General features: G+C 37.9%; 1 protein-coding gene across 1 annotated transcript; it reads right to left on the reverse strand.

Annotated features, from left to right (window-relative positions):
* LOC18773135 (cysteine-rich receptor-like protein kinase 25) lies at nucleotides 479-9019 on the reverse strand. The gene is made up of 14 exons (XM_020565686.1): nucleotides 8219-9019; nucleotides 7984-8105; nucleotides 7767-7925; nucleotides 7457-7667; nucleotides 7077-7314; nucleotides 6836-6986; nucleotides 6451-6751; nucleotides 2640-3446; nucleotides 2412-2531; nucleotides 2138-2322; nucleotides 1834-2023; nucleotides 1467-1704; nucleotides 1201-1351; nucleotides 479-1093 (listed from the first exon to the last, which is right to left on the reverse strand). Exons 1-14 carry the CDS (start codon nucleotides 9003-9005, stop codon nucleotides 794-796), a joined length of 3960 nt encoding a protein of 1319 aa, XP_020421275.1. The 5' UTR covers nucleotides 9006-9019; the 3' UTR covers nucleotides 479-793.

Raw genomic sequence — 22586 nt, forward strand, 5'->3', positions numbered from 1 at the left:
TCCCCCGCCATCACCCCACAAATCATCATCACCACATCCATCACCACCACCGTCATCACCCCTAAACCCTTTGTTTGCTATAAACTCCATTAAAATTAATGATAAAACTCTAACAAACTCAGTTAAAATCTATACACGAATTTAGTCAAAAAATCTATGTGGAATTTGTAGAATTCAGTTAAACTCAATTAAACTCAATTAAACTCTATCAACTTTATAACTCTTTTAAAATAATTTGAAATCTAAATTGAATACTCCTTTGGGCTGTGTTTTGAAGTAGTCTATTTCTGTTTCTGTTCTATCGGGCTTCCTTTGGGAGATGGGCTGCTTTGCTCCCACACCCTTTGTAATGTCTCTTTGTGGTTGTTTTTCTACGAAATATCAGCCTTTTCAACCAAAAGAAAAAATACCATTATTTTTTATCATACCAGAAGAAATTAGAAATGGCTGAAATTGCTTGCTGCAAAATTCACTCCTACAATCAGATAGGAAAATCCCAAACTGAGTTTTACATATAATTGAAAGGAGAGTAAGAAAGCGGACCTTCATGACTTCTCTTTCTACTTGTCAATTACTTGCATCGCACTCTACATGCATTGCATGTCTGTGATGCTTCTACTACTTTATAATATGGAGAAACTGTTTTTTATTACAACATATTACAACATAACATTGCAATGCCATGGACTGACCTCCCATGCAATTAATTTTATGCATCACATATATCACTTTCAAATGCTAAAATACAGCAGTTTTCAATTTACAATCTCACTACACGAGCAAGAGAACGGATTCACCTTGGCGCAATTATGGACATAGTGAGACCATTTGCAGAAGGATCAGTTATAGACTCATTAACTGGAAGAACTCTACGTACAGCAAATATTGCTGGCTGCTTTGGTTCGGGAAGATCAACTGATTCACTTCCAAGCAATACAACCACAGCTGACATGGTTGGTCTTTCTGCAGGGTCTTCCTGGACGCACAGAAGCGCAATGTGCATGCATCTCAAAACCTCTGTTTTTGTGCAAGATTCCATCAACAAAGGTTCCACAAATTCCAATTCTTTTCCTGCCTTCCATAGTCGCCATGCCTGTCGATTGTTTAAGCAGAATTATGTCTTATGAAATTAATATCTGTTTTCCAGATAAACTAATTAGTTAAGTAAGACTAGTAATCAAAGTAGACAATGAAACGTACGTATGCAATGAGTGTCTTCGCATGTTCCGTAAGGTAGAATCCACTATTCCTTTTCCCACCAATGATCTCAAGCAAGATTACACCGAAGCTGAAAACATCAGATTTTACAGAAAATAGACCCTCCATTGCATACTCTGGAGCCATGTATCCACTGTTTCATGTATCAGCATTATTAGCAATGTTCACTTCTCACGCAGAATCAAAACTTGTGGCCGGAAGTGATATATAGGATTCTAAACTAAATAAATGTAAACAAGCATACTCACTATGTTCCCACAACTCTTCTAGTTTTAGTGGGGTTCTGACGTTCACAAAATATCCTTGCCAAGCCAAAGTCTGATATTTTGGCAACCATTTCATGGTCCAACAATACATTGCTGGGCTTTAAATCCCTATGAATGACTCTAAGCCGGGAGTCTTCATGAAGATACAGAAGTCCTCTGGCAATACCTTCAATAATGTTGTAGTATGTTTTCCAATTGAGTTCAGCTCGTCTTTCCGAATCTGAAATTCAGCAGTAAATAAAGGTTTAGCGTTTAGATTTAAGGGTAAAGAAGCATATTTAAATGTGATTGTGCGAAACGATTGATATAAGGGCAAGAAACATTGGGCAGAAGGGTGGACAAAACATACCGAAGATAAAAGTATCAAGGCTTTTATTTGGCATGAACTCATACAAAAGCAGCTTTTCCTCTCCTTCAAAGCCGCATGCCAAGAGCCGCACAAGGTTTCTGTGTTGAAGTTTTGCAATGAGTATGACCTCATTTTTAAACTCCTCCAAGCCTTGCCATGATTTTCTTGACAGTCTTTTAACAGCTACTTCCTTCCCATTTTGTAGCAAACCGTGTGAAAGAATATTTTTTAAAATATGAGATGCATGTTTCGGGACTTTGGTATGAGGAATCTATTAGTACTGTACCCCAAGATGGTGCTTTACCTTGTAAACAGTGCCAAACCCACCTTGTCCAAGCTTGTTTGAATCTGAAAAGTCATCTGTAGCTACCCTAATAGCAGCTAGATTCATGAAGGCCAGCTCCTCAGAACTTGTCAATTGTCTATCTTCTGTGATCGTGACGCTGGTCGGGCTTGCCAAATCATGTAATAGTACATGCTGGCTGTTTTCTTCATCAGCACACAATAAATTTCAGTTGGTAATCTTACATAAATTAATTCACAATCATTACTCTCAACCATGTTTCCATCTAATGTACCTTTTAATTCTTCTAATCCCTTTTTCCGCCGGCGATGGACATTACAACAGACAATGAGAAATGCTAACAGAAAAGTTGATGCACATATAACCACCACCTTCAACGTCTTCCGTTTATCTCCTGCTTTTTAATGGAAAGAGTTTCTTAGCATGGCTCTTCCTAGAAGTATATACACACAGATGATTATGAGAAAAAAAAAAAGGGGAAACAAAATTTTGATGTGCTAACCTTCGAAATATGGGTAAATTAACAGAGAGCTTGACATGTCGTCAAAAAATCGGAACATCTCAAACCTCACATTGCAATTCCTACCCACAACGGCACCACCTTGGTTAGAAGAGCAGCAAGCCCAAAGATCCCCTAAAGCAGAAACCAAACATGTTTTGCAGTTACTTTCGGAGATGTCTCTCGTGCACTGTTGCAGACCATAAATATTTTTCTTCCCTGAAAATTTTACTTCCCCAGTTGCAAACATATGCTTAGAAGGATTAAAGGCAGCCTCATCGGACAGGTTTTTCATCAAATAAATCAAAACATGACTAAAGCTATCCGGATTTGACACTCTCTTCTCCCGACTATCCTGCTTTGGATAATTTCCAATATAAACCATCAATGAAAAGAACATCTGGAAGGAATAGCGGACTTGACATGCTTCGTACCATATCATTGCATCATTCGTATTACATCTCTTGAAGAGCTCCTGGCTCGCCTCATAGACGCAGTTTCGACAAACTGTAGAGTTCACATCCCCTCTACAAAGTGCTTGTCCATAGACTCTGTCAGTGTTATTTCCAATAGTGGTGTTGTAGAAACCGCCTGAGATTGAAGTGTTTGAAGACAATGACTCAAGTAGCTGCTTCAGATTATTCTCAAATTGGCTATTAGGAGTGTAGTTTCTGGCAGTAGGTGAACAAAAAATGGTAGGATCTACACCAAAGAGGGTGGCAGGGATTGCTAGTTGTATAATCATGAAAAGCAAAACAGAAAGTGCACTTTTGTCCATTTTCCAAAGATGGAGCACAGTTGGATACAAAGCTAGCCCAAAACTAAACCTAACATTATATTAGGAGCTTAGAAGTTGATTAATCAAAGCCTTTGGCACCTTGGATGCATACAATTCTTTATAACCATATTACGGTTCATACGGTTACTGTACATTACTGTTCTAATGTATGTACATTCTCAAAATACTTGATGAAAGAGTCGTTATTTTAGAGTTGATTTCTAGCTACAGGGACTGGCTAAACAAGCAATTGGTTGGTTTATAAGAGACTGACTTCAAACTTCTGAACATTATAATATTTTGTTTTGACCATTATAATTGAAGAGACAAGACATGAAATTACTAGCGAAGCATATGATATATATATATATATAAAACAAAAGGCAGAGAATGGTGAAACATTCAAAATTCCAGAAAATGCCCTTGGTTAATTCAAACATTAAGAATTGAAACTATTAATTAAATGAGGATAATATGGTAAATTCACATTTTTCTATTAAAAAAAAAAATCAGATATTAGGTCCTACTTTTATAGAACATAACTACCCATGTTATCTTTTCTTAATTCTAAAAATAAAATAAATAAATAAAATAGAAAACCAATTAGCACATGTGTGAGCATGTGCCAAGAGGCTAGTAGCATAGAATGCGGCACGAAATTACAACATTTTTATTAAATAATCTCCGAGATAGGCGGTTGATTACATCAGAAGCACAACGCGGTGCTTACATGAGAAACAATTATTTTTCTTTAAATACTAGTTATGTCTATTTTAAGTCGGATTTGAATCTCTGGATATTTGAATTAAAAGCTTAATGAATAGATGCTCGATCTATTAGTCAAAGGCCTTTGATGGAACACATGTTTCATGGAAGACGTCAACTTTTGGTTTCCTTAATTTTAATTTATATCAAATCATGTAATAATTACTAATCTTATATAGATATAAGTGGATTCAGTCCAAAGCTGATATCACAGCTTTTGTTTTTATGTTAAAGATAATTACTCCTCCTAGATTTGGTTTGATTGTATTACACTCAGTTGGGCAATGCTACAGGTTGGTACAGAGGTTGACCGAGAAATGCATTATGAAAATTTCAATACAAGAAGCATCATCATGGTCATCAAATATAATTCAGTCATATTCAGGTCAAATTGATGAGTACAAGAAGACAAAAAGTTGATTCTAATTATTAAACCATTTGGTCTTAGAAACGTGTATCAGCTACCATTATTTTGGCTTATTATGACTGCAGCCTAAAGCACGTGTTTATGAACATCTAAACTCGAGAAGATAAATGGAAATTCATCAACAACTGGAATCCACTAGAAAATAGAGAAAAATAACATTTGCTATGTGAGAGAGTAGTGTGGAAATAGCCTCATATCCTTTCCATAGGGGTATTCATATGGTTTTTTTATTTTTTTTTCATTCACATCAACTTTTTTTTTTTTTTTGGGAGAAATTCTATGATTGCATTCATAATTCAGCCAAAAAAACCACTAGCCACAAATGGCCAATACAAACTAGCCACAAAAGGGCCATTACAATAAATGAGCGGTCTAATATCAAAATTAAGAAAATCAGGTATGTCTCCACTAACAATCAGACAAGATCGAAAAAACTCTGGCATAGGCATCCCAACTAAGATTGCAAACTTAGAATAATAAAAAAGAGATAAAGCTTGAAAAAACCAAGCCATAACAATACAAATAAAACTCTCACCAAGGAGAGATGAAAAGCTCTCACAAAGGAGAGATGAAAAACTTTCACCAAAGGAGAGGTGAAAACTACACAGAGAACCCAAAGAGTCTCTGCAACTTATTCCAAACATAAAGAAATTGCAAAAAAGATGATGGTGGAGATCTGACGCCGAAATGCAGGTGAAGATCCGACGCTGAGCCGCAGCCGCCAATAATGGTTGGATGAAAATCATAATAAAACTAAGACAAATAGGGAAAACCCTTTGTCTTTGAAAATGGGGGAAGAGGTGAAAGGAGGAAGAGAGGAAGAGAAGAGAGGAGAGGGGGGAAGAACAATGGCTTCTTCCCCCCTCAAGGTGGAAAAGACTCTAAGAGTGTTTTTTGGGAGAAAGGGGGCTAGGGTTTTTGGAGAATTCATTCACATCAACTAGAAGGAGTAGTTGTTAATTTGATTGGAAAGAGCAGTTTTTATAATTAATGAAGAGAATGGTGAAGTTATATTGTCTTTATCATCAACTACTGGTCATTTAATAGAGGCAACCTCTAGAAAAAGTTTGATGTGCTTCCAAAGTCTTAATTCACCTTTTAAACTTGGCAGCCGATGTTTTGGCAAACCTTGCTAATCAGTTTCTCAATGTTTCTTTGCTTGACCTTGTTGCTTAGAGTTCTTTTGGAAGTTTAGTATGATAGTTTTCCTTCTACTGTCAACAAATTTACAATCCTCTGGACCTTCTAATAATAATAATAATAAAAAGGATTATTTCTTTTTCGCATCATAGATTTCTGTACTCTATTTTTGACATTCTCTTTTACTTTGTTGCTGTGAAATTAGGTAACTATTCCCCTTGTAACCTAAATTGATAATTGGGTCACGACAAGAGAGAGATTGTTTAATCTTCTTCTTTTGTTTAGAGGAACGGATCATGGAAGTAGCCCAATCTGAGTGAACCTTTCTTATCAAACAATACTGGGGAAGAGAGATTCGAATTCGGTGTTGGGTTAAATGTTCTTAACCCGTAGAGCTACGAGTTGTGTTGAATTTAGAGCTGGCAATCTTGAGCTAGGATTTTGATGCCCTAAAATTCCTAAAATAGAGTTGAATGATCTATGTGCAGTTCCCACAATAACTTAGTTATGCCCGAAATTCGAAATGCAAGGTGGAAAAGAGAAGATATATTGTTCAATTGCAATTCAAAATTTATTTGATACATCATCATTTAACTTGTGGTCTCTCTATGAAATGCTTTAAGTCAACAGCAGATACACAAATTAAACTTGGTGCTTGGCCAGCATCACGATTTCCATGCATAGCTCCACAGATCAGCTCCCTTACCGTGGCACAACATCAGAAACTGATTGTTCATTGATTGAGCTAATATGATCAGCCCTCATCTCACAATGATCAGCAAACCTTCCTGTAGAGAAAGCAGGTTTTTCAGGTGGGCTAAGAGTTACTGTTTCACTTTTCAACATGACAACAACATTAGACATGGTTGGCCGGTCATCCGCATCTTCTTGAACACACAACAATCCAATATGGAGATATCTTAAAAATTCATCGGCGTCACATGAATCAACCATTAACGGATCCATCAGCTCTAGCCCGTTTCCTTCATTCCATAATTGCCATGCCTGCATATCATCACTCAATGGGATTAACATCAATAAGCTTTGAGAATGAGAAAGTGTAATGCAGTCTAAGCCAGACAAACGTACATATGCTATGAGGCTAGGAACGCGTCTTATCAGATGAAAGCCAGCGTTCCTTCTCCCAGTTATGATCTCAATCAAGAGTACTCCAAAGGCAAAAACATCAGACTTTACGGAGTACAGTCCCTCCATTGCGTATTCTGGAGCCATATATCCACTTTTCCAATACAAAATTCCAAAACATATTATAAATCTGTAGAAATCAAATAATATGGTTTTATTGAAAACTTAGAAATCAAGCACTTACTAAGTGCCAACTATTGTAGCAGTATTAGCTTCTCCTTCACTTCCTACAAAGATCCTAGCCATGCCAAAGTCTGAGATCTTTGGATTCATGTCATTGTCTAATAATATATTGCTAGCTTTAAGGTCTCTATGGATGATTCTAAGTCGAGAGTCCTCATGCAAATAAAGAATCCCCCTTGCAATCCCACTGATAATGCTTATGCGCCGGCTCCAATCAAGTCGTGCACGTTTCTTTGAATCTGACCATCCATCATAAGAAAATAAGTCATACATTAATTAAGATTTTTTTTTTCTTTTCAAAACAGAATATCTTGACCATGTAATTGTGCTTAAGTTTGCCTTAGTAATTGAAATTCAAAGGATAAACAGAAATGAACAAACCAAAGAGGATGACATCTAGGCTGCTATTTGGCATGAATTCATATGCAAGGAGCTTCTCCTCTCCGTCTAAGCAAAAACCGCAAAGCCGGACAAGATTTTTGTGCTGAAGTTTCATTATCAGTAGAACTTCATTTGTGAATTCCTCTAAACCTTGCTCGGACAAGCTTGAAAGCCTTTTGATTGCCACTTCCCTTCCATCATTTAGTATACCCTGAGAAATCACCACCCGATTCTCTTTCAAGTCACAAAAATACTAAGCAAGCACATGTGCAAGATTTTCATAATTTATTGAACGGAACAAAGTCAATACCTTGTAAACAGGACCAAAACCACCTTCTCCAAGCTTATTTGAATCAGAGAAGTTGGAAGTAGCTGCATGTATAGCTGCCAAACTGATATAGGGGTCCTGAGCTTTTCGATAATTTCTTCCTGAAAAAAAAAAAAAAGAAAAAAAGAAAAAAAAAAGACTCTTTTAAGAAAACAATTAAGACTTTGAAGTATTTATTTATTTATTTTCATAATTAAGCATAACCACCTTCTTTATTTCTTTTTCTCACTGCAAGATAGACACAGGAACCCAAAAGTAGTATTGCCAGGCATGCTGACACAACTGTAAGGATTGTGATCAACAATATTTTCTTGCGGCTACCTGCATGTATATGGAAGCCATTCATTAACTTCGGTTCATCATGGATTTCCCATGCCGTGAAGGCTATGATAATATGCACAATTTAATTACGTCAAATATTAGGAGATCTGTACCATTCTTATTTGGAGAGCGAGGCGCAGAAGCTTCGGATGCTCCGGCAGTATAGAAGGCATATAACTCAAACCTCAGATAGCAACTACGACTCATAAGTCTTGCACCAACGGAGAAATGATACAATGTTAAAACGTCTTCTTTGGCTCTCGCAAGGCATTTATCACAGTCATCTCTAGATAAGTCGGTAGTGCACTGCACAAAAGCATATATCAGTTTATCTTCAAAGGCTACTTCTTCAGTAGCATGCATCTCAGCAGCAGAGAGATTATAAGCCGCTTGCTTAGCGAGGCGATTAAACGTCTCATTCAAAACAGACTCAAACTTTTTCGGGTCTGAAATATTCTGTGAATTCTCGTCGGCGATGTTGTCTCTTACATTCAATCTGCCGAAGAAATTCTCATTGGAGTAGCGCAATAGGCAGGAATCCTCCCACACAACCGCTTCTTTTGAGTGTGGACAAAGCGTCAGCATGTCTGATTGCGCGGTGTTTATGCAGCGCCGACACATTTCATTCGCGACATAGTCAAAGCACATATAGAGGCCATATACTCTGTCAGGATCATTTCCAGTGGACGTATTGTAATACTTGGAAACAGAAGCATTCGAAGGTAAACAAATGAGAAGATCGCCTAAGTTTTTATGAAACCGACTGTTATCTGTATAACTAACATTTGAGCATTTCCAATATGGAGGGGCGGCATCAGCAAGGTGACAAAGGAGGATGATCAGAAAACACAGAAAAGGTACAGGATTAATGGTTTTCGGGACACTAGGGAAATAAAACATAGTTTGTCTTTCAAGGTTTGCACTATGATTCACCATCTACAATAACAGAGAAAGATTTATCACTTTATATATAGCTAATTGTGTTGTCGTTCCTGTTTAACCTTTCTCTACAAGTACATATGCATTTCTAGGAACACTCCCTGTCTTAACCATTGAATTAACAGGTAATTTATTTGAAGGGTTATTAATATTCAGGCTTATTATATTCTATCTTTTATGTCTTAAGCAGAGGACTAAAAGCTTATTATTGTCCAGTATTGTTGTGAATTAGTTTGTTGGGATGTCTGACTTCTTATTCCAAGCTGGCTAGCGACCCCTCACCATAAAGTTTTCTCGGATTGGACAATGGACTTGTCATTATTTGATACAAAACTAATAGATAAAGGCAAAGACTTCAAAAGCAATAAAATAATTGTGACTTATTGTTTTTTCTTCGTGCCTTTCCTCTTCTGTAGCCACCATGAGGCCCACCTGATCTGCTTCTCTTCAAAATATAATTGTCACTTCTTGTATTGCTCATCTTCTTTAACCCGCCTGCAGCCAATAACTCTGGTTTGCTTGGGCCCCCAACTGTTGACTAGGTAAACCTGATTGTTGATGGCTTGTAGAAAGGTCATGAGGGCTGGCTCATTACGCTTGATGCTTAGATTCAGCCAAAGTCATCACTATTATCGACATGGGGATCTTCGGTCCATTAGGCAGAGGACCCAATAGGGCCCCGGGTTATGTACGGCCGGCCACAGTAGAGTGAAGGGGTTTCACTTATTTGAAACTCATATTTAAAGAACCTCATGCCTCCCTTCCATTTTAGGGTTTTGATCATTTTTGGGTACATGGTTGAGAGGAAGGGTGGGCATCAATTTGGCTTAACCGACTAAACAGGTCGAGGCAAACTGTAATGGCTGGTTTGGTTTGATTTGGTTTTGACCAAGAAAACAGTTAAATGGTTCAAAAATCGAAATTGATCGTAATTTTGTTTGGTTTGCTTTTGAGCTTTTGCAAATTGGCTTAAACCGAACTCGATGGTCTACTTGTATATTTATTTTTATTTTATTTTACACATGTAGTTCTCTCATTGGATAATAACTAGATAATGATGTTGAATTTGAAGTTTGATGAAACTTTAAATTCTGATTGCTAGCACCATCTATTTAAGGCTTCATGATCTCTTCATCCCACAATCAAGTTGGTGAAGAGACTTGGAGTGGAGGTCACATATATCTTTGTGACTTGGGGAACTTTCTAAAGTGAAGGAGAGAAGATCAAGCTTGAAGCTTCAACAGTCTTGGTGAAATAGGATACGGTTGAAAGAGTAAATTCCATCGCCTATTCCTCTCAAGTTTTTGTTTTTAATTTCTATGGCACATCAATCACATGACCTAGAAGAGACTAGATTTAATGCTCCTTTGCCATAATTTATTTATGTTATCACGAATCTTCAAATGATCTTTATATGAACCACGGTTTCCTTACCTCACCGGATAAATAGAAAAACGTGAGATTCGACAAAACCACTAAAAACATTATGACCAATGGAGGAGCCACCCCTAGGCTAGGATTGGCCTTGTCTAGAATTTTAAAGCCCTCCTTTACTACATGCATGCTATGATAACAAAAATAATTATAGAGAACGTGCAATTCAAATTAATAGCCTGAAATATATCGTAACAAATTAGACATCAATAAATTAAAAAAATCTTGTCCATAAGAGGTTTTAAATAGTAGTGTATGCATTTCTCATAGTGTTGTATTTGGGTAATGATCATGGAAGGAGAATCCAAAAAATGAACAGTTACATACTTTATAGGCAAAGTAGTGTGTTTAAGTTCCTCTTCAAAAATTATAGGTGAGCTAGATATTTTAACCTTAATTATTTATAATTTATAGGCAATTTTTTTATTTATTATCTTTTTAGACAAGCGATATTCTATTTTAATTTAATCTAAACTACGGATAGAAGTAACTCATCACTTCATGCAAGAAAGAGGCTTTTTTTTTTGTTGAGAAAAATTAACATTAGAACAATTTATATGCTTTTTTTTTCTTTTTTTCTTTTTTGTTTAAATTGTGTTTTTAAAATTTTGTTTAACAAAATATGTGGTCCAATCGTAGTTTATATGTAAGCAAAAGACTAGACCACATACGTACATGTCACATTAGATAACTTTGAAATAGATGACGTAATTACGTAAAAAGAGAGACAAGTTGAAAGAATTAAAATTGAGATTCGAATCAAGTTGAGAGGTAAAATAATAATTAAGCCTATTGTTGAGGCCCAAAAAATTCAAGGCTGGGCCCAAATATATTTTCGGCCCAGTACAACACCAAGCGGAAAATTCTTATTTAAGCAACATACCACGCTACAAGCTTAAGTGGGCCCAAGCCACGCCAATGCTTAGGGCTTGCTAAGCGGGTTGTGGTACGAATGGTTACAAGCATTCATCAGGCCCATTGATGGTCCAATGAGTGGAAGTTTTGGGCTACTTGGGAGCACCAAAACTCAAACCCATTCCTTAAGCCCAAACATATGAGTAAGCATGAGAGAAAACCTAGTAGCCCATCACCTTAAGAAAACCTAATAGCCCATAAAATCCCACATCAGCCAAAGCTTCTAGTAGCCTGACGAAATCAAAGAGAACTCACAAGCGCTGGAAACAAAACAGCCCAACCCAGCACCTTATAAAATATCCAACGTTGTACATCTCTATTAAAACCAGATCACAGCCAAACCACCAAAACCAAGCAAACCCATGTGCTGATCACCTTTTTGACCAAGCACCCTTACCCATTCTTTCCTCTTCAAGCTTTGGTGAGAAAACAATAAACAAATGTGGGTGGCTCCTCACCCACATGGAGAAGTCTAGCTACCTGAGGACCTTGGAACTCCAAAAAGCTTCATGCCTACATGCTCAGGCTAAGGAAGTTTCATCAAATAAGATGGAATGGAAGAAGGTGAAGGAAAAAGGGAGAGGGTGGCTTGATAAAATTGGGTCTTCCAAGCGCCTATAAAAGGAGCCACTTTCTACCTAGCAAACGGACAACAAACTGATTGAAGGCAAGCATCCCTTTTGGAATCCTTCAATTTCATGCTTTGTTCCTCCATCTTCTTCCTCTCTCTCTCTTTCTCTTAAAACCCATATCCAGATAGAGCAAGCATCACCTCTCATCCCTGGAACACTTCGATTTCAAGCCTTACTTCTCCACCTCTTCCCATGTTCTCTTCTGTCGAGCAACCCAGGAGCCTAACGAAGCTTTTCGTCAAGCTGCTGGAAATATGCTAAAGTCACCCATGCTTCTATCTTCTTCCTCTCTTTCCAATCGAAGGCAAGCAACCATATCCAGAGAGAGCAAGCATCACCTCTCATCTCTGGAACCCTTTGATTTCAAGCCTTGTTCTTCGATTGCTTCCCATTTTCTCCTCTAGTAAGCCATTCTAGAGCTTGACAGAGCCTTTGTCAAGTTGTTGGAAAATTACCCAAAGCACCTGTTCATCCACCATAATCTATGTCTCTCTCTCTCCTCAGCAAATCCTCACGAAATCATTACTTCAAGCCTCTGTTCCTCATAGGAAACCCAAGCCTTCTCTCTCTCATGCTAAACTCACGAATGCTCAGGTCCCATGCCACAAGCTTCTCATGTCAAGCAAAGAATTTATCTGTAAGCGACTGTTGGTTTCATTGGTGAAGAAGACCAAGGTGTTTCCTCAGACTCGGCTACCCTTTCGAAACACTCTTGGGGCTTGATCCTTGAACTCAGACTCAAGGGGCAATTTCACACATTTATTTCTCTTTTCGGCAGCCCAAGCCTATTCGTCAGGTTGCTGGAATAAAAAGACCCCTACATAAATTGGCGACTCTGCTGGGAATTAGGCCGCTGTCTTCACCAATACCTCCAATCAGAAGCAATAAACCAGAGAAAATAAAGAGATAAGAACATTCCTTCTTTTTTTTTTTTTTTTTTTCCTTTTGTTGGCTATCTGCATTGTGGAACAAACATGATATAGATTACTCACATGCTCCCTTTGTTTGTGTCTTAGATCTCCATTCTCAAGCAAAACCAGATCTTGTACGAGGACTAGGGGCCTAGGCAAATTCATCATTCATGCCATTGAGCTAACTACACATGAAAACTCCAAATAACTTGGGGGCTTCATGCCAAGCAAATCTGTAAATAAAAAAAATAAAAATAAAAAAGAGTCAAGCATAGGCACTTCAGAGTTCTCATGCTAAACCAAGCTATACCTCAGTTCCAAGAGCTGTGTGAACATTATTCACATCCTCATAGCAAGTCCAAGCTACATCATTCCAAGCTAAGTTACATTCTTCCAGCTCCTACTCTACAAGCAAAGAATTTCTGTCACTTGCCTTATTTCAAATCTTCTTAGCCCCTTCCTCATTTCAAACATCATGCCACTGTATATGCTCCTCAACCCCCAAAAGCTCAATTTATCCTTGCAACAATTCAACAAACTCATCTGTCAAGCATTTGACAAATTCACAGGGCGTAATACCAATCCACATGCCAAGAAATTTCATTTCATTTAAGTATTCCAAGCAACTCAGGCATTTCAAGCAAATTGAATAACGCATGCTCTTGCGACAAAGCTATACAACATCATGCTCTCACGACAATATTGCTCAAGATCGTGCTCCCAGATCAGCAATCAATACCAAGAGAAAGGACATGCTAAGGTAGCGTTTGGGAGTGCTTAAATTTTTTTTAAAGCAGCTTTAAAAAAAAATTTCCCAAATTAAGGTGTTTGGTAAACATAAAAAATCAGCTTTAAAAAAAAATTGCGGTCAGTGACCGCTGTTTTTCCAAAGCAGGGAGAAGGCAGCTTTCAAAAGCTGCTTAAAAAAAAATTTAACCGGTGATTTTAATGAAATTTTGGCTTTCCCATAATTCCCTCACTTAATTTTCAAATGGACAGTCCTTGTCCCTCCAATTACACAATTCCCATTTGCACTCCTCGAATCAAACTGCACAGAGAAAGGAGAAGAAGAAGCCCCATCAAATCAAAGAAGAATCCATACTCAAGCGAAGAAGAAGCCTCTACAACCTTGAAGAATAGTTCAAAATCTAAGATTTAAGAGCAAGAGAAAAACAGAGAAGTGAATAACTCTGTAAACATATAAAATATAAAATAAACAATAAAGCAAACCTTACCTTCAATGATTTTACCAACTACCAAACCATGCAACCACAAAAGATCCAAATCCCAGCTTCCCTCCCCACTCCGTCATGTCCAGCCAAAGAAAATCAAACCCCAAGCTTCCCACCAAAATAAAATCCAATCTTACAATCGCACTCACATACATAGAGCAAAGGACCATGAACTCAAACAATCTGGGTTTGGATTGAGTTTTTTGTTTTAAAATTCTTGATCTGAGTTTTTTTTTTTCCGGTGTTTTGAGGCGATGGAGAAGAGAATAGGGGGGGAGAGAGAGAGAGAGACGGGGTGGGTACGGTGATGGGTTTGTTTGTTTTTAATTTTAATTTTGTATATATATTTTATTAATATAAAAATATTTTTAGATTAAATTTTTTGATAAAAAAGTGTAAATTAAAAAAAGACAAAAATTTATGTTGTAAAGTTGGTTTTTTTTTTAAAGTAGAAAAAGAACGAAGAAAAAAATAAACAGTTTCATATTCATGTCTTTTTTGGTCATTATACACACTAAAAGCATTTTTGATAAAAATTTATCAAACACTTTGACTACTCACAGCAGTTTTTCAAATACAGTTTACCAAACGCCTAGCTATTTTTTTTCACAGCTGATTATTATCGCAGCACAGCAGAAGCAGTTTTTTTTAAAAGCACAGCAATACCAAACTAGCCCCTCAAACAAAAGCAACATGCCAAGCAAAACTTATACACAAGCTTTCCAACCATTCTAGCTGGAACATCCCACATTTGGAAAATCACTAAAAATCAAGCTTACAACCAACAAATCCCAAACTTTCCATATTAGAACTAGACATATCAAGCTTCATTTTTCCAAAATTTCGTTGTATTTCGAGCTAGGGAAGCATGTCAAATAGATTTCTAAATCAGCCCATGCAGCAGAAATTGCACAGCTCCAGCAGCTTAATCCTTACTTTGAAATTCCACCGAAAACTCATTTTTTCTTCAAATGATGCAAGACCAATTCCAACATAAACATTGAGAAGTCCATTTTCATGTCTCAAAAGCTCCAACTCAGATTCGAAAAGAAACATTTCAAAAGTTCAAAAACGGCCAGCAAGCTACTTTGAGATATTTTGACAAACACTTGGCATGCATTACCCAAGTAAGCTTGTATGACTCTTGTTTATCACCAAGCTAGAATCCTAAATCAGAAGCTCAACCTCAGAATTCGATTTCTAGTTCACAAATTCTGGAAAATACAGAGGAACTCAAGCATTCAGGCATAGAAAACAAGCATGCAACAAAGGCATCAACATCAACTCATGAACATGCTTCAGAAAAATGGAGGCAGAGAGCACTACAATGGGTGGATGATCCTCAATTTTGGATATGTTATAAACAACATAATTTCGAGCAAATTTTGTGAAGCAAGCGCAATCATCCGAGTATCAGAAGTTAAAGACACATGCAGAAGCAGAATCTGCAGAACCTCACCAGCCATGGATGAACACAGAAGTTGCAGACCAGCTTTGAGGCATCAGAAAAATTCAAAGAATTCAGCACATTTTACAGGCTATAGTACTCGAGCAGACGAGCAACTTTTATCAAGGAAGTTTTTTGATCCGAGCTTCCGAAATATGACTTATATACTGATGCACAATACCCATGGGTTTGGGTCTTGAAGAAGAAGAAGAAAGAAGAGAATGAGAGAAAACCAGAAGATAAATCATGCCAAGCCAAGTCACGTTCTTCAGGCATATGTCCTATTTCAAACATCATTCCAGCACATGCTCTATTTCAAACATTCTTCCAGGACATGCCTTATTTCAAACATCATTCCAGTACATGCCCTATTTCAAATATCCTTCCAGCACAAGCCCTATTTCAAATACCCTTCCAGCACATGCCCTATTTCAAGCATTCTTCCAATATCTAGCCATCATGTCGCATGCTATCGTATTCACTGAGGTTTTGTCTGTCAAATTCATGTGTTCTGGGGTTGGTGTTGTAAACTCAATACAAGCCAAAGCCAAGCAATACCAAGCATACAAGCAAAAACCAAGCATACATGAGAATGCCAAGCATCCAAGCATACACGCCAATGCCAAGCATCCAAGCATGCAAGCCAAAGCCAAGCATACATGCCAATACCAAACATCCAAGCATCCAAGCATACAAGCCAAAACCAAGCATAAATGCCAATGCCAAGCATCAAGCCAAAATCAAGCATACATGCCAATGCCAAGCATCAAGCCAAAATACCAAGAATACATGCCAACATCAAGCACGCAAATCAATGCAACTCTTGCAAATCACAACCATGCAAAATCAAGCCTCTCTAGTCACTCAAGCAAATAAATCATGCAAGCTAAGTTATTTTGAGCTAATCCATCAAACACTTTCTTCTCCGTCATGCCACAAAATAGGCCAACTCTTGGTAACTCTAGTAAGTGACCTCCAAAATTACAGTGTCTAGGAAAGTTCTTCAAGGCAATACCCTCGGTGTTTAAGAAGGATTGGGTTTTAAGCGGGACCATTGCGACCCCTCCAACCTTCTCCGAAAAAACCTAGCTGTAATTTCTGAGACACTTAATTAGTCATCCTTGAGTTGTTCCTAAACTCAGGCATGACATGACATGCCATGCCATGCCACTGCCATTTATTTTGGGCTGAAAATTGATTATTTGGACCATTTCAATACACATTCATGGCCCCAATAATCAAGGGGGCTAAAGTTGTGGCCCAAAAAATCCAAGGATGGGCCCAAATATATTTTCGGCCCAGTACAACACCAAGCGGAAAATTCTTATTTAAGCAACATGCCACTCTACAAGCTTAAGTGGGCCCAAGCCACGCCAATATCTGGGGCTTGCTAAGCGGGTTGTGGTATGGATGGTTACAAGAATGCACGAGGCCTATTGATGGTCCAAGGAGTTAAAGTTTTGGGCTACTTGGGAGCACCAAAACTCAAGCCCATTCCTTAAGCCCAAACATATGGATAAGCATGAGAGAAAACCTAGTAGCCCATCACCTTAAGAAAACCTAATAGCCCGTAAAATCCCATATCAGCCAAAGCTTCTAGCAGCCTGACGAAATCAAAGGGAACTCACAAGTGCTGGAAACAAAACAGCCCAGCCCAGCACCTTATAAAATATCCAACGTTGTACATCTCTATTAAAACCAGATCACATCCAAACCACCAAAACCAAGCAAACCCATGTACTGATCACCTTTTTGACCAAGCACCCTCACCCATTCTTTCCTTTTCAAGCTTTATTCTTTCCTTTTCAAGCTTTGGTGAGAAAACAAGAAACAAAAGTAGGTGGCTACTTACCCACATGGAGAAGTCCAGCTGCCTGAGGACCTTGGAACTCCAAAAAGCTTCATGCCTACATGCTCAGGCTAAGGAAGTTTCACCAAATAAGATGGAATGGAAGAAAGTGAAGGAAAAAGGGAGATGGTGGCTTGATAAAATTGAGTCTTCCAAGCGCCTATAAAAGAAGCCACTTTCTACCCAGCAAACGGACAACAAACCGATCGAACGCAAGCATCCCTTTTGGAATCCTTCAATTTCATGCTTTGTTCTTTCATCTTCTGCCTCTCTCTCTCAAAATCCACATCCAGATAGAGCAAACATCACCTCTCATCCCTGGAACACTTTGATTTCAAGCCTTACTCCTCCATCTCTTCCCATGTTATCTTCTGTTGAGCAACCCAGGAGCCTGACGAAGCTTTTCGTCAAGCTGCTGGAAATATGCTAAAGTCACCCATGCTTCTATCTTCTTCCTTTCTTTCCAATTGAAGGCAAGCAACCATATCCAGAGAGAGCAAGCATCATCTCTCATCTCTGGAACCCTTCGATTTCAAGCCTTGTTCTTCAATTGCTTCCCATTTTCTCCTCTAGCAAGCCATTCTAAAGCTTGACAGAGCCTTTGTCAAGTTGCTGGAAAATTACCCAAAGCACCTGTTCATCCACCATAATCTATGTCTCTCTCTCTCTCTCTCTCTCTCTCTCTCTCCTCAGCACATCCTCATGAAATCATTACTTCAAGCCTCTGTTCCTCATAGGAAACCCAACCCTTCTCTCTCTTATGCTAAACTCACAAATGCTCAGCTCCCATGCCACAAGCTTCTCATGCCAAGCCAAGAATTTATCTGTAAGCGATTGTTGAAGAAGACCAAGGTGTTTCCTAAGGCTCAGCTACCCTTTCGAAACACTCTTAGGGCCTGATCCTTGAACTCAGACTCAAGGGGCAATTTCACACATTTGTTTCTCTTTTCAGCAGCTCAAGCCCATTCGTTAGGCCGCTGAAATAAAAAAACCCCTACACCTATTAAGAATCAAGATCCGATTTTGGCTTTTGACCTTTTCAAAATTATATTAATAATTTCAATATCACCACAAGAATGGCTTATGGGCACAAATTACAGACTTTATGCGTATATATATTGCGCATATGGCCATTGAAACATCTTTTTTTTTTTTTTGGATGCGTTTGATATAAAATCGTTATTGATCCATCTCTTGCGTCTGTTATTATATTTCCTTCTTGTGCATGCACATGCCTTCGGATTGTTATTTGTGGGGCAGAATTGTTTTAATGAGCTAGAATTTCGAGCTCTTAGGGGTGATGAGTCTTACTTAGATTCATTAATCATAGAATTATATAGATCACCTCGTTCTAAAGGGTATGCTACTGGCTTCATAGGGAAAAAAAAGGGAATAATAGTTCATAATTTTCTATTTGGGCTAGTGCAATGTTGGAGTAAAACCTCTCACAGGCACCCACGTTACGAAGGATGCATCAGAGAAGCAGCTCAAGAGCTTCGTAGGCTATGCCCTAACAAGCTAAGAGCTGTAATTTGGTACGATGATTGCCTTTTCAAATACTCAAAATACAAAATTCTTTCATGTACTAGATACAACTAATGCGGTTTATGCAATGAATAATGAATCTCTCAAACTCAATGCACTGGTGACTTAGCCTCGATTGTTAGAAGTGTCTTGATGTGGCAATGAGTGAACTTTTGAAAAGAAAAAAAAAATCATGGATTGTTATATCATATTTGAATTTTAACCCTTTATTTATTTTGCTTAATTAGTAGTTAATGCTCTTTATTTCTCTTGGTTAATAGTGGAAGCTAAGGGCGGATCTCATTCAAGCCAAATGTTGCTCCTCATAATGATAGGACTACTTTATATATATATATATATATATATATATAAATATATTTATATTGTTGACTTGTAAAAACAAAAAGGATAGGTATAAACAGATTGGAAAATGCAGATCAAGTTCAAATCCCCCTTCACGTAAAAGATTAATGTAGACTATTGCTTGTATAAAAAAAAAATTTGAAAAATAAATATTTTATACAAATTTGAGCTCTTGGTTTGAAAAAAATAGTATTTGTCACTTTTTTCTTTTTCTTTTTTCAAGGTCAGGTGTAAAGTCTATGTTTTAGCTAGTTGGCTTTCTGCAAAAAAATTGGTGATTGTTAAAGCTGGTCAATGGAACCTTCTATAAAGACCATTCCAAGCTGCTGCAGGTACTAACTCATGCATATGCATTTCATAAGTTTATAAAGTTTTCAATTTCTTGGTCTGTATGACTAGTTTGATTACCTAGCCATCTGCAACTGCAAGGTCCTGGTGCAGTGTTCCACCAGATAAGATGTGTTTGGTTTGGACAAAGGTATATATGGTGATAAAGAAATAGCATTTACTGATAAGGAACCTATTTTCCAACTTGCGTGACATATGGCATGTTGAGTTTTACTTTCGTTGTTATGTAATGTAGTTTCGTGTGCATACGACAAGCCACATAAATTGAGAAAATGAATGACGAAAAAGTTGTTAGTGTTCTCAGAATATTGAGTGAGGAAGAGAGAGCAGAAAAACAAGAGAAAAGAGAGAGTGAGAATCAATGTAACAGTGTATTGCTATATTGCATTTCTGTGTGTTACATAAGCATGCTCAGTGTGAGCTATAACAGAAAGGACAGCTGGATTCTCTGACATCACAGAGAATCACAGCCCTACATCCAAAACTGCTATCTAGAATTCTTACATGTGGCAACTGCCACGTAGCATTACTAACGCCTAACATCAGTCATAATCAAGACTAAATGAATACTCAATTAAGAACAAGGCTTATTTACTTAGCTCACAGCTTATACACTAATACTCCCCTTTAAGCTTTGAGCTGATACAACTCCAAGCTTATCCCTGAGATAGTTGAATCTATCTTTTGGTAAGGCCTTTGTAAAAATGTCTGCTACTTGTTCTTTGGTTGGGCAGTATACCAAATCAACAATTCCTTGCTGCAAGGCATCTTTTATGAAATGATATCTTCTGTCAATGTGTTTAGTCCTCTGGTGAAACACAGGATTTTTAGATATTGAGATTGCAGATGTATTGTCACACTGCAAAGGGGTTGCTTCAGCTGGTAACTCTCCAAAATCTTCAAGAACAAACCTGAGCCATATTGCTTGAGTTGTTGCTTCAGCGGCACTTATATACTCAGCCTCTGTAGTGGAAAGTGCAACACAATTCTGTTTCACAGAAGCCCATGAGAACACTCCACTCCCAAAAGAAAACGCATAGCCTGAGGTACTCTTGCTGTCATCTACTAATCCCCCCCAGTCACTATCACAAAAGCCAACTAAAACTGCCTTCTTGCCTTTCATATAATGCAAACCATAGTCCAATGTTCCTTTGACATATCTGAGCACTCTCTTAGCTGCTCCATAGTGCTTGTTTGACGGTCCATGCATATATCTAGCTAACAGACTAGCTGCATACATCACATCTGGCCTTGTAGCAGTAAGATACAGTAAACTGCCTACAAGTTTTTTGTACTGCTCTTCATCTGCAGCACCACTTCCATCTTCTTTACTTAACTTTTCAGTAGCCACAAGAGGAATAGAAACAAATTTGCATTCTTTCAATCCAAACTTATCCAACAAAGCAGAAGCATACTTCTTTTGATGAATGAAAATGCTAGATTCTGTTTGAATCACCCCCATTCCCAGAAAATGATGAAGAAGACCCAAGTCTGACATCTCATACTTCTCCTTCATATCTTCTTTGAACTCCTCTAGCATCTCTTGATTGTTTCCAGTATACACAATGTCATCCACATAAATGGAGACAATTAGTATATCATGTTCTCCCTTTGTTTTAGTGTAGAGAGTTGCTTCACTTAAGCTTTTCTCAAACCCACACTTAGCAAAATAGCTATCAATCTCTCCATACCAGGCCCTAGGTGCCTGTTTCAAGCCATAAAGAGCCTTGTACAGTTTGTACACCTTATCTTCCTTGCCATTAATCACAAACCCTTCAGGTTGATCAACATACACTTCTTCCTGCAATATTCCATTTAAGAAAGCAGACTTAACATCTAATTGAAATAGCTTCCAGCTTCTTTGTGCAGCAAGAGCAATTAGTGTTCTGATTGTATCAAGTCTAGCAACTGGAGCAAATGTTTCATTATAATCAAGGCCTGGTTTCTGTACATACCCTTTAGCAACCAGCCTTGCCTTGTTCTTCTGTACAGAACCATCTAAGTTCAACTTGGTTTTGAACACCCATTTCACACCAATAACCTGCTTATCACTTGGTCTGTCTACAAGCTCCCAAGTCTTATTTTTTTCAATCATGGACAGCTCTTCTTCCATTGCTTTTATCCAAGCCTTATCCTGTGCAGCTTCCTCATATTTTTCAGGTTCCACAATGCAGAGATTGCATTGTGCAAGAATGTCATTTATGTTTCTCCATTTTAAAGGAGTATGATCATAGGGTTGAGAGGTATCTGCATGCTCATGAATGACATTATCTTGTTCTTTAGCTTGAGAGAAAATGCAAGGACTAGAAGGACTTCTCTCGACTTCAGTCAACTCATGTGGAGTCACTTCAAATTCATTTTCAGCTTGCTTTGGAACATAGGTCATAGCAACAGAATTTTCTGAAGTTTCCTTCCAGTTCCAGGACTTGGTTTCATCAAAAACTATATCCCTTGACAGAATCAGCTTCTTAGTGCTTGGATCAAATACTCTGTACCCTTTCTCACAGGTTGCATATCCCACAAACACACCTTGGACAGACTTTGCATCAAGCTTTTGTCTTCTTTCAGCTGGTACATGCACATAACAGAGTGATCCAAACACCTTTAAGTGACCAATTCCTGGTTTTCTCCCACTATAAGCTTCAAAAGGAGTCATGCTATCAAGAGCTTTTGTAGGTGTTCTGTTTAAAATATAGACAGCTGTATGTACAGCTTCTGCCCAGAGAAAGTATGGCATGCCTTTATCATGAAGCATTGCCTTTGCCATCTCTACAACTGTTCTATTCTTTCTCTCCACTACTCCATTTTGCTGTGGAGTATAAGCAATAGATAACTGTCTCTGTATGCCTTCAGATTCTAGCAATTTGCTGAATTCAGTTGAGAGAAA

This window comes from Prunus persica, chromosome G6, assembly GCF_000346465.2.
Source record: "Prunus persica cultivar Lovell chromosome G6, Prunus_persica_NCBIv2, whole genome shotgun sequence".
Taxonomy (NCBI): domain Eukaryota; kingdom Viridiplantae; phylum Streptophyta; class Magnoliopsida; order Rosales; family Rosaceae; genus Prunus; species Prunus persica.